The following is a 16,575-nucleotide window of genomic DNA, read 5'->3' on the forward strand; positions in this document are numbered from 1 at the left end:
TGATAGCAAAGATGTGAAGCAACTGGAACTCTCACATGCTGCTAGTAAAAAAGTTTGACAGTGACCATTAAAGGTGAACACAGGAATATACCATGATCCAGAATTCTACTGCTAGTTACACAGAGAGAAATCACATAATGTAAAAGATGGTCACCAAATAATGAGACTATATATATAGCTGTAAGTCTATATATGAAAAGAACTCGTTATAGTTAACACACTGTGTATACATATGTTTTGTGTGTGTATCTTTCATTTCATTTCTGGTGGCTTTTTAAATTGAAAACTGAAATACATAGTTTCATCTTTTGTCTTCTTTGAGACAATGTAAGCTTAAAACAAACTGCTGCTGCTACTGCTAAGTTGCTTCAGTCGTGTCTGACTCTGTGCGACCCCATAGACGGAAGCCCACCAGGCTCCCCTGTCCCTGGGATTCTCCAGGCAAGAACACTGGAGTGGGTTGCCATTTCCTTCTCCAATGCATGAAAGTGAAAAGTGAAAGGGAAGTCGCTCAGTTGTGTCCGACTCTTAGCGACCCCATGGACTGCAGCCCACCAGGCTCCTCCGTCCATGGGATTTTCCAGGCAAGAGTACTGGAGTGGGGTGCCATTGCCTTCTCCTAAAACAAACTAATGTTATAATTAAACAGAGACTATGCAATAAATATCAAAGTGGTGAATGTATACCCCAAAATAGTCCAAGTCAATGAAGCAGTTTTCTATTCCAATCTGACACTCAAATTTAAAAAAAAAATTAATTAGGGTATTCAAATTTTGAAAAAAAATACCAGATACAGCAATGAAAGGCAGATTACAAGATACTGTTCCTGAATTATGACTAGCACTATAAAAGCACTATGAGTCCACAAAAACATGTACTTAATGAATTTATACAGCCTTACACGGCTAAGCACCTCTACTTTAGTTTAGATTTGTACATCCAACCAGACACAAAGAAAAGTACTGAGAGGCCTGAAACTGAATTTTAAATTGGCACAGATGGCATGTTTATAATATCCCTACAATATGCTGAGTGTTCTCCATAAAACCAACCTAGACACAGTCCCTGCCTCGAAGGGACTTAAAATCTAAAAGTAGATGAGGCAGCCTAATTCAAAGAGAGTAAACAAACAAAAGGAAACAAAGAAGGGAATGTAAGAGAAGAGAAGCCTCATTAATCTCTCAGCTCTCAGAAGGGTAAGAGCCCAATCTGAACAGTGGAGAAGGAAAGCTGACAAGTCAGAGTTTCCTTATTTACCATCATCCTTAATATGACAGGATGCAGTAAATATTCTCCAACAAATTGTGCTGACCATACTGAAAATGCTTTGTTGTTCTCTAGTCTCAACATTCAGAAGGTCTCAATCTCCATAATAGATAAAATATATACCCCAATGGGTATGCATAAAAGACATTAGCAGCCCATGCACAGGAACTGATTAACAGTCCAAAATCTAAATTACTGAACCCAAAGCATATGAAAGTGTTATTTTAAAAATCCTGGCTCAACAGGCAATTAATTAATGTGACACAACCATCTTTATCTCAAAACTCCTAAAACAAGACAGCAATTCTTACTGGATTGCATTTTTGATGTTGTCTCTAAAGGGATATATGAGCTATATTTGGTTTGTCTGTAAATAAACAATTCATGGGCTTTCAGTTCAGACTCTGATCTCCTTATCCAGTTGACTAGAGCTATTTCAATAAGGAGATGTCAAACAATTCTCAGAAATGTCTCTGAATACAGAACCTCTCCAAGCCCTTGAATTTAAAAGAAAAGAAAAAAAAGTATTTTAGACCATGAAGATTCCTTCTGGAAGACTTCAAAATGCTGACGACATCCAATTAATTAAATTAGAGGAACCAAATTAATTTCAATAAAAAGGTCCTGGCTGCTTCACTGTCTCTTTGGATCAGGTATCTCTGGCAAAGACTGTCTATTAAAAATGATGATATCACAGCCAAATCCCACACAAAAAGATGATGAAGAAAGAAATGACACTATTGACTTTGCTGCATCAAAGTATTATTTATTGAGTCTGAACTATAAAGAGCACAATTTAGAATAAATGTTGGAGGTCATTTAGGGACATTATCTAGCCAGTGTCTCAGTCAGATCTGTAACCACTTTCCCCCAGTGCTCTCTACAGTACCACAATATGATGACTTTCAATTTCCCAAAATGTTATTTTGCCTCTAGTTTAAAACATGACTTCCTTTTAAAGAAAAGACTCAATAATCTTCCTTTATACATATTTCCCTGGTAGCTCAGCTGGTAAAGAATCTGCCTGCAATGAGAAGACCTCAGTTCAATTCCTGGGTCAGGAAGATCCACTGGAGTAGGGATAGGCTACCCACTCCAGTATTCTTGGGCTTCCCTGGTGGCTCAGCTGGTAAAGAATCCGCCTGCAATGTGGGAGACCTGGATTAGATCCCTGATCCCCTGAAGAAGGGAACGGCTACCCACTCCAGTATTCTAGTCTGAAGAATTCCACAGACAGCGGAGCCTTGCAGGCTCCAGTCCACAGGGTCGCAAAAGTGGGACACGACTGAGCGACTTTCACTTCATACATAATATTTTCTCAGGAAGATCTCCTGGAGAAGGGAATGGCAACCCACTCCAGCATTCTCAACTGGGAAATCCCATGGACAGAGGAACCTGGCAGGCTACAGTCCATGGGGTCCCAAGAATCGGACACAATTTAGTGACTAAACCACCACCATACATAATATTTCCACCATAGGACTTACATAAATAAAAATATATCTTGACAAATTCAAGGTATCCCAGTAAAAACTGTGTTTGAGTCCACCTTATGAAGATTATGGTAAAAATGCACTTATTCCAGTAACTTGAACTCTAAACCTTGGGATCACCATGATTCCTTCCTTCCTGCACACCCCATCCCCCTCTACACTAACCAGTACCAGGTTGTTCAGATTCCCCTTTAGTCCAAATCCTCCCAATGAAATGTCCCAGGAGGAGGCCCATCATGTAGAAAAACTGAGATCCAAAGGGCAGAAGACTCTGAGAAAAGTCAGAGAGACATTTCAGAATAACAAGCCAAAGGTCTGAACCAGGGAGACACTATTAAAGAATCTGGGATCAGACTGGGCAGTAGACCAAAGAGTCTGTAGAGACTCTAAGGCCCAGAGCCTGAGATGTGACTAGAAGGGCCAAGCACAGGAGGTGTGGTGGGTCAGACCAACTCAAAAAGGCCGGGTGGTACAATCATCCTACAACTCTTCTCATATATCCCTCTTTCCAAATGTCCTCTGCCATCAGGCTAGCTCAGACCCTCCTGGACCTCACTTGAACCAGTGCAATAAAGTCTTAACTAACCTATTTCTCTACCAACACTCTGTGGTCAAAGTATCTTAAAGTACCCTGTCAAACCGTTTCAATGTTTTTCATTAGCCTTAATAGAAGATTTATAAATCCTTAAAATGACTTTGAGGATCTGTTCCCTCTCTAGCCCCACATGTGCAACCACTTTCCCCCAATCATTCTCTGTATCAGTCATAATGACTTTCACTTCCCCAAAATGCTGTCTTGTCTCTAGTTTCAAACATGACTTCTTTTTAGACAGAAGACTCTTAATCACGACCCACCCCTCTTCCGCCCACACACACAATCACTTTGTCACATCTTAAATATCATTTCCTTAAGGGGGCTTTCCCTGAACCCTCCAAAGGGTCCCTGCTATATTCACATGGCACTCTATACATCCCTTTTTGTGACAAATCTATAAATGGTAAAGAATCTGTGTTCTATGAGGGCAAGAATGTATATCTAGCAATAGGATTAAGAATGTTACTTTCTTACTTAAAAACCTTCAATGGTATCCACCAACTTCTGCATTAAGAACACATTTGTCCACATGGTGGCTCAGACGGTAAAGAATCCACCTGCAATGCAGGAGACCTGGGTTCGATCCCTGGGTCGGGAAGATCCCTTGGAGAAGGGAATGGCATCCATTCCAGTATTCTTGCCTGGAGAATCCCATGGGCAGAGAAGCCTAGTGGGCTGCAGCCCATGGGGTTGCAGAATCAGACACAATTGAGAGGCTAACACTTGTCAGTACAGTATTCAAGGCCCTCCACAGTGTTAAGGTCGTACTATTTTCTGACCCCCCAAAACAGGATTATCTATTCCTTTCCAAATAAGTCATGTACTTTCTAGTGCTTGCATTTCTGTAGCTTCCTCTATGAACCTGGTTTCCATGTCTTTGTTAACCAACACCATCATTTCACTTTTTTTTTTTTAAATATTTACTTATTTATCTGGCTCTTCTCAGTCTTAGTTGTGGCATGTGGGATCTAGTTCCCTGACTAGGGAATGAACCTGGGCACCATGTATGGGGAACATGGATTCTTAGCCAGTGGACCGCCAGGGAAATCCCATTCTACTCTTTTTTAGTCTGCAGTTTGAATTTTCTACAATAAACATGGATTTCTTTTATAATAGGAAAAAAAATGCTACCCAATCTTCCAAACCTATATCTAATTCTATCCTCTCCATAGACTTTTTCCTGATCTCCCCCAAATAAATTTGGCCTCTCCCACCTTTGACTCCCTTTATGCTCAAGTATGGTGTATTTTCCTTAGTACCCAAGTTGTTGTGATACATCTCATATCTTTATTAGTTTAAAAGTTTTTAGATAATACTGCTCATACCTTGCTTTCCCATACATCTTCTTATCATATTTTGCATATGCCTTATATACATAAGGTGCTCCATAAATGCATTAATTTGAATCTAAAATATCTACTATATGTAAAGCAGTTGTGTAAGGCAGTTGTCTAAATATATGGATAATCTTTTTTTTTTTTTTTTGGTTGTACTGGGTCTTTGTTGCTATTCACAGGCTTTCTCCAGTTGCAGTGAGCAAGGACCATTCTCTACTTGCAGTGCATGCTGGGTTTCTCATTGCACTGGCTTCTCTTGCTGTGGAGCACAGGCTCTAGGTACAGGGGCTTCAGTGGTTGCAGCTTGTGGGCTCAGTAGTTGTGGCACACAGGCTTAGCTGCTCTGTGGCATGTGAAATCTTTCCAGACCAGGGATTGAATCCATGTCCCCTGCATTGGTAGGATTCTTATCCACTGTACCACCAGGGAAGTCCTAAAATTATCTTTAAAGTACAAAAGATACCTGTGAAACAGATGGGTGCTAAATGGAATGAGAAAATCACATTATGTTACAAGTATAAAAAGAGAAATAAATCTTATTTGCATCTCAAATAAATGCTCTTTAATCAAAAGGTAATATATATTTAGAGACTCATTAATTTTGTATTATACACAAAGCTAAACATTCAGAAAACTACGATCATGACATCTGGTCCCATCATTTCATGGGAAATAGATGGGGAAACAGTGGAAACAGTATCAGACTTTATTTTCTGGGGCTCCAAAATCACGGCAGATGGTGACTGCAGCCATGAAATTAAAAGACGCTTACTCCTTGGAAGGAAAGTTATGACCAACCTAGATAGGATATTAAAAAGCAGAGACATTACTTTGCCAACAAAGGTCCATCTAGTCAAGGCTATGGTTTTTCCAGTGGTCATGTACGGATGTGAGAGTTGGACGGTGAAGAAAGCTGAGTGATGAAGAATTGATGCTTTTGAACTGTGGTGTTGAAGAAAACTCTTGAGAGTCCCTTGGACTGCAAGGAGATCCAGCCAGTCCATCCTAAAGGAGATGAGTCTTCAGTGTTCATTGGAGGGACTGATGCTGAAGCTGAAACTCCAATACTTTGGCCACCTCATGTGAAGAGTTGACTCACTGGAAAAGACCCTGAAGCTGGGAGGGATTGAGGGCAGGAGGAGAAGGGGAAGACAGAGGATGAGATGGCTGGAAGGTATCACCGACTTGATGGACATAAGTTTGAATGAACTCCAGGAGTTGGTGATGGACACGGAGGCCTGGCGTGCTGTGATTCATGGGGTTGCAAAGAGTTGGACACGACTGAGAGACTGAACTGAACTGAACTGAAGATCCCCACATTTATTTCAATTCTGACAATTTAAAATACAATTTTAATTCAAGTTTCATGTAGCAGCAAAACAGTACCACTGCTCTGTATTTATTTTTATGACCATTTTTGCTGTTTGCAGGACAAAAGGAAAACAGCACATAACATTAGTTAAATGTGATGAAAATTACCAGTCAGAAAAGGCCACTGTAGTTACCTAGTTCAACCCACTAAATTTCTAGATAAAGAAAATAAGGACTATGAGTTTCTTGGCCAAGGTCACAAAGCGAAAGCCAGGACAAAGGCTCAGACCATCTGACTTCCACTTTAAGCACTCTTCCTACTGCAAAACAATACTCATCTCAAGGCTGTAATAACTAGAGCACATTATTTTCAATCGACACTAAAGCCAACAATGCTCCAGTACTGAATTAAGGCCATTTGCACATTTCAGTCATGCTCAAGAGAAACCAAAGTGTGACGAATGAAGGAATGAAAAGGAATTCTTATTATCTTTTCCCAGGAGGCTTCTCCCTTATAAACGGATAGAAATGAACACTACTTTACAAGCTTTGAGAGCGTCTGTGTTCAGACACTCTGAAAAGCAAGAAAAACATGATAGGAAATTACATACATAATAGAATTTTGACACATGATGGAACATGCAACACAGAGCATTTTAAATGCTACATTATCAAAAGTTATCATTTATTTCATAGTAACCAAGAAAGATATGCTTCAGGGAAAAAGAAAAAAAGGCAGCAGCCTATTTCTCAAAGCCTACTTAAAACATAAACCTATCTACCAATATTTACATTTTTACAGTTTCATCCCTAATAACTGGCACATAGTAGGCACTTAATAAGCATTTTCATAATAAGATAAGAAATCTCTCTTAGTATCACCCAGTACTATTCTTGAATACTGCAGCTGTACCTCAGTGACTATAAAATGCTGCTACTTGTAGTAGAAAATAATGAGCACTGACAGTTTGTTATCAGAAATGTTCCAAGACTAGAACATTTTACGTGTTGTGTACGTGTATGTCTGTATGTGTGCTTGTATGTATGTATATGGGTTCATTGGCTTTCTCTCTATATATATGTACACATATAGGTATATGTATGAATATATGGTAGGCTTCCCAGGTGGCTCAGTGGTAAAGAATCAGCCTGCCAATGCAGGAGACAGGAGATCCAGGTTCGATCCCTGGGTCAAGAAGATCCCCTGGAGAAGGGAATAATAGCAATCTATGCCATTATTCTCACCTGGGTAATGCCATGGACAGAGGAGCCTGGTGGGCTAAAGTCCATGGGGTCACAAAGACTGAGCGACTAACCATGCATGGATGCATAAATATATGGCATGTATTTCCGACAATAGTGATCTTACCTAAAGATCTTATGCTATGGGACAGTGATTTTGAAACTTTAATTACAGCAATTACTAATAAAAAAAAAGGATTATACACCACAACCTAGTACATATAACACACATGCACAGGAACACACATACATAACTAAAACTAAGGTCTCAAGAAACACCATTACTATATCCAAAGCACTAATATTTTCTATTCTATTTTTAAAGCTGCTGTTTGTGATCCACTAAACTGATTTTGTCACCCCTGTTCTGAAAGCTCATAAAAGTGCAAGAAAACATTAAAATATCAGCAAGGTGCATTCATTCCTTAGACCATAGCCTAGAAGCCAACCAGACACTGGCAAAATGAAGACTAGAAATCCCTGGTAGCTCAGACGGTAAAGAGCCCGTCTGCAATGCAGGAGACTGGGGTTCAATCCCTGGGTCATCAGGAAGGTTTCCTGGAAGGAAATAGCAACACCCCACTCCAGTATTCTTGCCTGGAGAATCCCATGGACAGAGGAGCCTAGTGGGCCACAGTCCATAGGGTCACAGAGTCAGACACAACTGAGCAATTAAACAAAAGATGCCAACCAGAGATGGGCAAAATTAAGACTAGAAATCACTAAACACTATTCATTCCAAAATCTATGTTGAATGCCAGAAGGATGTTATTATTGTGTAAGTAAAAAATAAAGACCATAAAACAGGTCAAAAATTTTAAAGGCATCAAATAACATATATTATGATCACAATGGAATTAAGTTAGAAGTAAGTAACAGAAAGCTCTGTAACATCCCAATTATTTGGAAAATAAATCATGTTTTTTAAATAACTCAAGGACCAAAAAGGAAATCAAAAGGTAAATTAGAAAGTATTTTTAACTAAATGAAAATATAACACATTAAAACTTGGGGGAAGCAAAAAAACACCCTCAAGAGTTTTACGGGTTTAGAGAAGAACAACAGGCCCAGGTCACCACCTCAGCTGGGTTCCCTCTCAGTTCAGTTCAGTCGCTCAGTCGTGTCCGACTCTTTGTGACCCCATGGACTGCAGCACTCCAGGCTTCCCTGTCCATCACCAGCTCCCGGAGCTTACTCAAACTCATGTCCATTGAGTCGGTGATGCCCTAGAGCAATCCAAACTGCTCACAAAATGAGGGTGGCAACCTGGAGGGAAAACCGTTGGGTTAATTTTACTGCTAATAAAGGTGAAGGAATCAACCCCCACCTCACCCCAGATAGAAAGGCTTTCCTAAATCTGAAAAGAGAGTAGGAATCTAATAAGCTGTCAGTGAAGGAGAAGAGCCACACAAACAGGATAATATGAATAGAGAAGAGTGGGGACAACATCCAGGAAAAGGCAAGACAGGAAGCTGCAGAGCATGGTGGTGATTCGACCCACAGTGGTAGATAAAGTGTGTCATGGTGGTTTCCTCCCCATACTGAGGACAGCTCCTGGAACATAAGAGCCTATCTATTACTACTGTCTAATGTAAGTAACTGAACCTTCAGATTCTGCCCAGAACCAAGTAAAATTTGGGGGGGAAAACCCTCAGCTTCTCAGAGGCCATCTAGACCAACAAAAATAGAAACTGTCTTGCCTTCAATTATTCTGAGGTGCCCTGAGGCTCCCTCCAATACCCAAACCTGCAAATCTGGATTATATTAAATATTCAGTTTTTTTGTGTTTTTTTTTTAAGATTTATTTTGGCTGTGGTGCGTCTTTGTTGCTGTGAGTGGGCTTTCTCTGGTGGCAGTGAGTAGGGGCTACTCTTCATTGTGGTGCATGGGCTTCTCATCATGGTGGTTTCTTCTGTTGCAGGCACTGGCTCTAGGTGCATGGGCATCAGTAGTTGTGGCAAATGGACTTAGTTGCTCCAAGGCATGTGGGATCTTCCTGGACTAGGGATTGAACCCATGTCCCTTGTACTGCAAGACAGATTCTTAATCACTGGGCCACCAGGGAAGCCCTATTCCAGTATTTTTTAAGCCAGCATACAGGGTTAAGAGGAGACAGGATAAGTATTTAAATACTTACTTTTAATTAAACATACTCTCAATTTATCCAGTGTTCAAAAAGGGGAAGGGGGAGCCAATTCATTATAGACAACCATTAGCTCAGTTTGATGGAAAGTATTACTAACTGATCATTCTGATTAGTGGTGTTCATTAAATATGTTTTCTACATGTATTTCGGGGAAATAAAATGAATAAGGATGCTACTTTGCTTTGCTGGAGGCAATCCCACATCCTGCTAGGTTTAGTTTTTGTATGTGCCTGGCTTCCTAAAATAGGCATAAACTGCCATATTTAGATCTATGCTATTTATTTCCACGGAGAAGGAACCTCAGAACTTTTAAAGTAGGATAGGTTATCTAATCTTTTTACACCTTTGTTGTGATAAAGGAAGAAAAAATACATGATCCTGGAGGCAAAAGAAAGACTGAACTTAATTACAAAGATTTAAAGGCAGAAAAATTCATACAGTGTCTTTTTAGAAAAAGCATATTTTCTTCCTTTCATCTCAAGGCAAACCATTTATCTACCAAGAAGCACAAATACTGTGTTCCTTCTTTTTAAAACTTTTTAAGTCATATCCTTTTTAATGGAAGAAACCTGGAGTCTTAATCTTATAATCTGAAAATCTTTCTAACATATCTGAACTGTTGACTACTTTTCAAAGCCATTATAGGAACTAACAGCTAGATTAATTCATAAAACATTTTCTCAAAAAAAACTTCACAATGAAATTTTCTTTTGACAGAACATTTATGAATTACAACCATTTTTTCCTAAATTCTTTCACAGGGGAAAAATTTTAAGTTATGGAACAAAGATAAACAAAGTTATATTATTCTTTTACCATGTTAACTGATCTAGTGCACATCACTTTAAAGCTGAAATTTACAATGCACAGTCAACACACTGAGTGATGTATCTATGAAGATGATTAAATATTCCAAGGTATTAATTATAACACCACTTTACATTTGTATAGAATGTTTCAGTTTGCAAAACATGTCCATAAATTCATTTGACTCTATGTCCTTCAATTTAAGTACAACAGATAGAAGATGTGAGTCCATCTGGATATACCGAAATAGTTAAGAGCATGGATTCTGGAGCCAACTGTCTGGTTTGGACTCCTAGCGCTGCCACTTACAATTACAGAATGTGATTCTGAGTACATTACTCAACATCTTTGTGCCTTAGTTTCATCATCTGTAAAATGGGGATAATAATCATTTCTACCTCGTGGGTCCACTAATGATTAAATCAACTAATATATGTCAAGTACTTAATCCAGTGTTTAGCAGACAGTAACCATTATATGTCATACATGCCAATTTTACTTATCAGCAGCATAACTGTATGGATAGGGAAACAAGCTAGTAAGTCACAGAGCCAGGAATAGAAACCATAGCTTCTTCTCCCATTTGATGTTTCATCCACAAAAGGCTGGGGTTTTGTTGTTGTTGGGGCTTGTTGTTGTTGTTGCAATTTTGAAGTATCAGAAGGTTTTCTAGACTGACAAAAATCAGTGTAATCTGAAATTGTACAAATCAAAAAATTCAACAGCTCAAAACACTTATAAAGTTGTATTTTAATCTATATTATATATATACATTTTAATTTAAACTGAAATTAAATTAAAAATATAAATATTCCATTTTGTTGACATAAGTATATATACAATGAGGAACAGTCATCTGTGTTGCTATATTTGCAAAGCAAAACTCAAATCTAGAAGGAAAATACTAAGATGATAACTGTGTTAGAATTTCCTTTTTTTTTTTCTGGTTTTCAAGACATTTAGGACTATGATATTTGCAATTTAAAAAATGATTTCCAAAATATGTTTACAAAAGTTGGTATTGATAGAAGAGAGAGAGAGTGTCCAACTCTTTGTGACCCCATGGAATGTAGCCTGCCAGGCTCCTCTGTCCATGGGATTTTCCAGGCAAGAGTACTGGAGTGGGTGGCCATTTCCTTCTCCAGGGGATCTTCCCAATCCAGGGATCGAACTCTGGTCTCTCGCATTGCAAGCAGATGCTTTAGCAAGCAGACACTTTACCATTTGGGCCTCCAGGGAAGCCCCACTGATAGAAGAAAAACTTCAAAAAAAAAAAAAAAAAGAAAAGAATAAAGAAGAAGAAACACTTCAGAATTAATTCCGGAAAATAATAAATGTCCACCTGAAAAACTATACTCCTTTTTCAGACATGTTTGAGGGTATCCTTCCTCAGACTTTCTTCGAATTTTTTCCCTTTGGTGATTTAAGTGACTGTGACAACATCTTCCACTGTATCTAAAAATAGGGAAAGAGTGTGTGAATTTATGAGCTGAAATGCAAAACTGGCACTGGATGTCTAAATTAGAGTATTAAATTACTTAGCATACTCTTAGCATAGAAATATATTTTAAGCACTCATATCCACATGCTTTGTATATTCATACAAATACATTTAATTCAACCATCTTTCATCTTTTCCTATGAAGTGAAAAACCGTGAAGTCATGACCTTTTTAAAACACGCCAAATCACTTCTTAAGAGATTAACTTGGACAAAGCACTCCACTCCAGACCTCAAGCTCCTTCTCTGAACAACAGTGAGTACACTAGAATGTCAGTCAGTGGTTCACGACCTTTTTTCCACAGCAGCCCATCTGAGGGACTCACCAGCATCTCTCCATTTACAGCAGTGGTTCATTCAGTTCAGTGGCTCAGTCGTGTCCAACTCTTTGCAACCTCATGGACTACAACAGTGGGGATGGTCTGAAATGTCCCATGGTTGATTCTGATGTACTACCCTAGAAGCTGTTCCCCTGCCTTTCACTCCTGAAAGTTCTTTAAGGTTCTGCACAGTTCCAAAGCCTGCCACTGTAGGCCCAGGAAAATTGCAACCCAATGACCTTACCTGACAGTGTTACTTTAATACATTTTAAAAGAAAGGCCAGAAGTTAATAACATGGATTCTTTTGTTGAAGCACGGAAGATTCAAAAAGAATTTATATATTGATGATATCAAAGAGGGCTCTGTAACTTAACTGTTTATATGGCAAACAGCACACCTCCCCTGGAATTCACTTCTCATCAAGAAGGTAGTAAAGAAAGAGAAAATGTGGAGAATCAAACAAAATACTTCCTAAAGTTGAGAGTGGTCTGAACAAGTGATTAATGGGAAAGAGATCTGTACAAGTCACTTTTTTTTGGTAACAGAGAAGGGAAGCCAAAGATTGACACACAGAGAAATGGGATGCTATGTCATCCCCGTTTTGTTTTTTTTAACCAGACAACTCTGTTATAAACTAATAATAATAGTGACTAAAAATATAATTTGGGTATGTGCCATATTTTTATAAGCCAAATACATTGGCTCAGCAAGGAGATTGATAAACTGCCCAGGACACTTAACAGTGTCCATTTTCTTTGAATGTCCACTTACTGTCGACAAATTTTACACTATTTGAAGCTACTGTACATGCAGTCTTGCAAAAAACTCTCACAACTATGGAAGAAGGAAATGGAATTTTAAGACTTGCTTGGAAAATGTGTGTTTACCTCAAATGTGAGCCAACATTACATCATCATTTAAAAGTACACAAGGCATGGCAAAGATGCTGAGTGGGGTTTCAAAATTAGAATCATGTATATGAAAAAAAGTGTGTAACTGCATTATCTTCCAATCAGAAAACATATTAATACATGCTGATTTTAGCTATGTGCTTTACAGTGAGAGTAACCTTAACAGGCACAAAAAAGAACAGATTTTTCAGATCTATCATTTGACCCCTCCCCTTCACCACCACCAAATTGGCTGGGTCAGAAAGTTGCTGTCCTCTGTACCAGAAGATGACATCAATGGTGACTGAGAATACAATGTATACTTGCCTATCACTGCCCTATTGATTCGTGCCTGAAAAAGTTGATAAAAAAATTTTTTGGTAGTATTTCTTCTGAAATCCTTTACAAAATATGCTGTCCATTGCTGGCTTAACTTGCTGAACGCACTTCCCATTAAAAAAAACAAATTCTCAGTGTTCTCCACGTGAACCATAACAGTAAAGCCTAAAACCTGTGAAAATGAACAGACCAAATAACCCAACAAGAAACAAAGTGAACAGAAAGAAAACGCCCCAACCTCAGGTCTGTAACATGTTCACATTAGAGACGGTAGCAAAAAACATTTAAGAGAAAACAATTCTTTACACTGAGTTGGGACGGACACATATTTGTTTAATGTATACACACATTTCTTCCTCATTCTATACCCATGTGTCAAAGCATGTAACTATTAAATTTGTGACAGTTTCTGTTGTGTCTCAAACTTTACATATAAGTTTATCATGGCGAGGAAAAAAAAAAAAACTTGCTTGGCTTGACTCACCATGAATCACAGCCAGGAGGTCATCTTGTTGTGTATCAGCAACTATGTTTTCACTACAGCTATGTGACCTCAAGTGGCAGCAGCAGAGGCACCAAAATAGAAAGGGCAGGAGGCTTCTCCTGGTTTCTCGGCCCCAAATGGTCTTTCCCAGCCCATTCGGGCATCTGAGCAAGAGCCAACCGCAGAGGAGAGAAAGAACAAACCCAACAGCTCCGCAGAGAAAGGTTGCAGGCCCACCACACCTTCCATGCCCTCCCGGGAGCACGGGAAGGCAAGATCATAAAAGAGGACAGGCTTCAGAAACAGCATGAAGAAAGCAGCATGACAAGGGCCAAAGCTAGCCGGGTGTGAGGCAAAATCCAACAGTAGCCGAGCGGCACATATTCTGGGAAGGTCTGGAGACAGAAAAGGCTCTCTTGACAGGGATCCCCGGGCGCAGCTTCGGCATGAGCGCACATCGGGCCCCCTGCCTCCAAGCACCTCCAGCACCCGGGACCTGTCGCTGCTCCCACCTCACCTGTCGGGTGCCCGCTGGCCCCGCCGGCATCTCTGGCCCCCGGTCCCCGCCCTAGCCCATTCTCCCTGCACGCTCCCTCCCAGCGCGTCTCTTGGGACCACCACTGGGGTCAGCGTGGGCAGCGAGCCGAAGCCCGCCCCGCTGCCCCAGGCCCGGCCCCGGCACTCACTTTCTGAATCCGCTTCAGCGCCATCGGTCAGGGAGGGCAGCGGGGACACCGGCCGGCGGGGCACGGCTGCAGGGCTCGGGGACGTGGGGTAGTGCGGGCTCGGATCGCCGGCTGCTCGGCTGGCTCAGCCGGATGGGTCCCCGGTTCGCTGCTGTCTAGCTAGCTCTGGGCGCGGGCGCCTGCTCCGAGTGCGCCCGAGCACTAGTGTGCGAGTGTTCGGGCGGGGACGCCGGCGAGACTCTTTTGTTTCCGCTTTTGCTTCTGGGAAGGAACCTGCGGCCGCCCGGCCCCGCCCCCTCCCGCCGAGCATACTGGGAAATGTAGTTCCTGCATCCTACTCGGCCACTGCCCAGGTCGGAGATCTTCACCCACTGTCTGGGCTCAGAGGTGCCAGGTCTGGGTTAGTCTCTGCAGATGGATTTTGATCAAGTAACTGAAACTGGAGTTCCCAATCTGTAAAATGAGAATAACAAATTAGCTCGAAAAACATGTACCGGATTCTAATGTGTGCTACAGCTAGCTCATCTTGTAATTTTTTTTTTTTTCATCTTCCCCTTTTCTGTTACCAAATCCTCTTCTCAAGAGTTAGAGTGCCCTGGAGTTCCAATCTCAGACCTCTCGCCATTAATATCTTCCTAGACGATAGACCTTGTATCCTCCCGTGAACTGGAAGGCCACCTAGCATAGCTGGAGAAGCATGGGCTTTGTGGACTGACCCCTCTCCTGGGATAGAATCCAAGCTCTGATCCCTATCCACTGTGTGACCTTGTAGCACTTAAATTCTTTAAGCCTCAGTTTCTGCGAGTCCAAAGAAAAAATAATCTCCATATATTATTGTAAGAATTAACTGATATTAATATAATGTGCTAAACACACTACCTAATATGTTGAAAGTGCTCTATAAAAATTATTTCCTTGTTTTTATGTATATGATAATGATTTTAAGATCTCTCTTTCCAGCCAAACTCTTACCCCAGTTTCAGCATTTCATGTCCAAAAACCTCCTGGACATGTCCACATTTATTCCCTGTGGCCAGGAATCAGAATGTGTTACAAGGCGAGGGTTGGAAGAAAGCTTTCCAGGAAAACCTAAACAATAGCCACCGTACCATTCTAAATGCTTACAAAGAGCAAGGAACAAAAATCCACTCAGGTAACTTAAAAGAAAATGTTCAGGGAAATAAGATAGTGAAAGAATGATAGAAATATTAATAGAATCTGAAACTTAATTTAGAAGCCTTTCATTCTCCCTTCTCACCACCCCCTACATCCAAAATAAACATAAAAACTAAAACCAGTCTGGAGTCTGACTACTCTCTTATTTTTCTTTTCCTGAGATCTTGGTTCTCTCTGCATGCTGGCCCACCCTCCTTTTTCCAGCTCCCCCTTAACTTCTCTTGTACAGGGTATGAGCTCACACCACCCTTACTCCACTTTCTGACACTCTTCAAGCAACTGTTTCTGCTGCTAAATGGCCAAGCCTTTTGGTACTCCCTATTTATCTCCCTAAAGGGAAGAATCCCATTGACACAATTCATCTTTTTACTTCAGGCTATACATTTTCAGCTAATGAGCAAAGTATAGATTGACCACTCTTGGATTAGTTTGCCAACCATGGTCCAATCAGCTGTGGGAAATTTAAAGTACTTTGGGGCAAACAGGTTTCTGAAACACGCCAGCAAGGTCATATGATCCTGCAGAGAGCTGTACTGGGGCTAGCTTGATGCACCATCTTTGGGCTCCTGAAAGTGGGACCCTACAAAACATTGCTCTTCCTTTTCATAGGGCAAGTGTGAGAATGTCCTTGTAAATAGGGGAGAAACAGTCTGGGTTTGGGCACCAGCTGCGTTGGAGAGTTACATTCTCAAGCTGATAGAATCTGGATATAATGCAGCAAGTGAGGCCATCCCCAGCCACTCGCACTACGGGAAGCACTAATTCCAATTAAGTGCTCATTACCAGAAAGCCCAGGAAAAAACCCTCCAGTGTTGTTAAATGGACAGTCCTGATAAGTCAGTCTATCACCACTCTATAGATAAAAACACACAGTCAGAGATGACAATCAGGGCAGTTTCATTCAAAAGACACTGAGAGTCTAAGACATTGGCATTAATTTCTCCCTTTTCAAGGCTATTGTGTGTGTGTGTATGTGTGTTCA

At 40.5% G+C, this 16,575-nt stretch overlaps 1 protein-coding gene across 3 annotated transcripts in view; it reads right to left on the reverse strand.

Annotated features, from left to right (window-relative positions):
- UBE2D1 (ubiquitin conjugating enzyme E2 D1) overlaps positions 1 to 14,675 on the reverse strand; it is a 37,698-nt gene extending 23,023 nt beyond the window's left edge. The window contains exons 1-2 of one of the 3 annotated variants that reach the window (XM_061402647.1): positions 14,418 to 14,664; positions 5,522 to 5,807 (exon numbers count right to left, since the gene is read on the reverse strand). In XM_061402647.1, coding sequence (XP_061258631.1) covers positions 5,522 to 5,695 — 174 coding nt within the window. In that variant the 5' untranslated portion in view covers positions 5,696 to 5,807; positions 14,418 to 14,664. Of the gene's footprint in view, positions 1 to 5,521; positions 5,808 to 8,323; positions 8,511 to 14,417 lie in introns of those variants that run through there. The other 2 variants (XM_061402648.1, XM_061402649.1) reach the window with 2 other exon arrangements.
- Between the last annotated feature and the right edge of the window lie 1,900 nt (positions 14,676 to 16,575).

Source organism: Bos javanicus, chromosome 26, assembly GCF_032452875.1.
Source record: "Bos javanicus breed banteng chromosome 26, ARS-OSU_banteng_1.0, whole genome shotgun sequence".
In the NCBI taxonomy this organism is placed as follows: domain Eukaryota; kingdom Metazoa; phylum Chordata; class Mammalia; order Artiodactyla; family Bovidae; genus Bos; species Bos javanicus.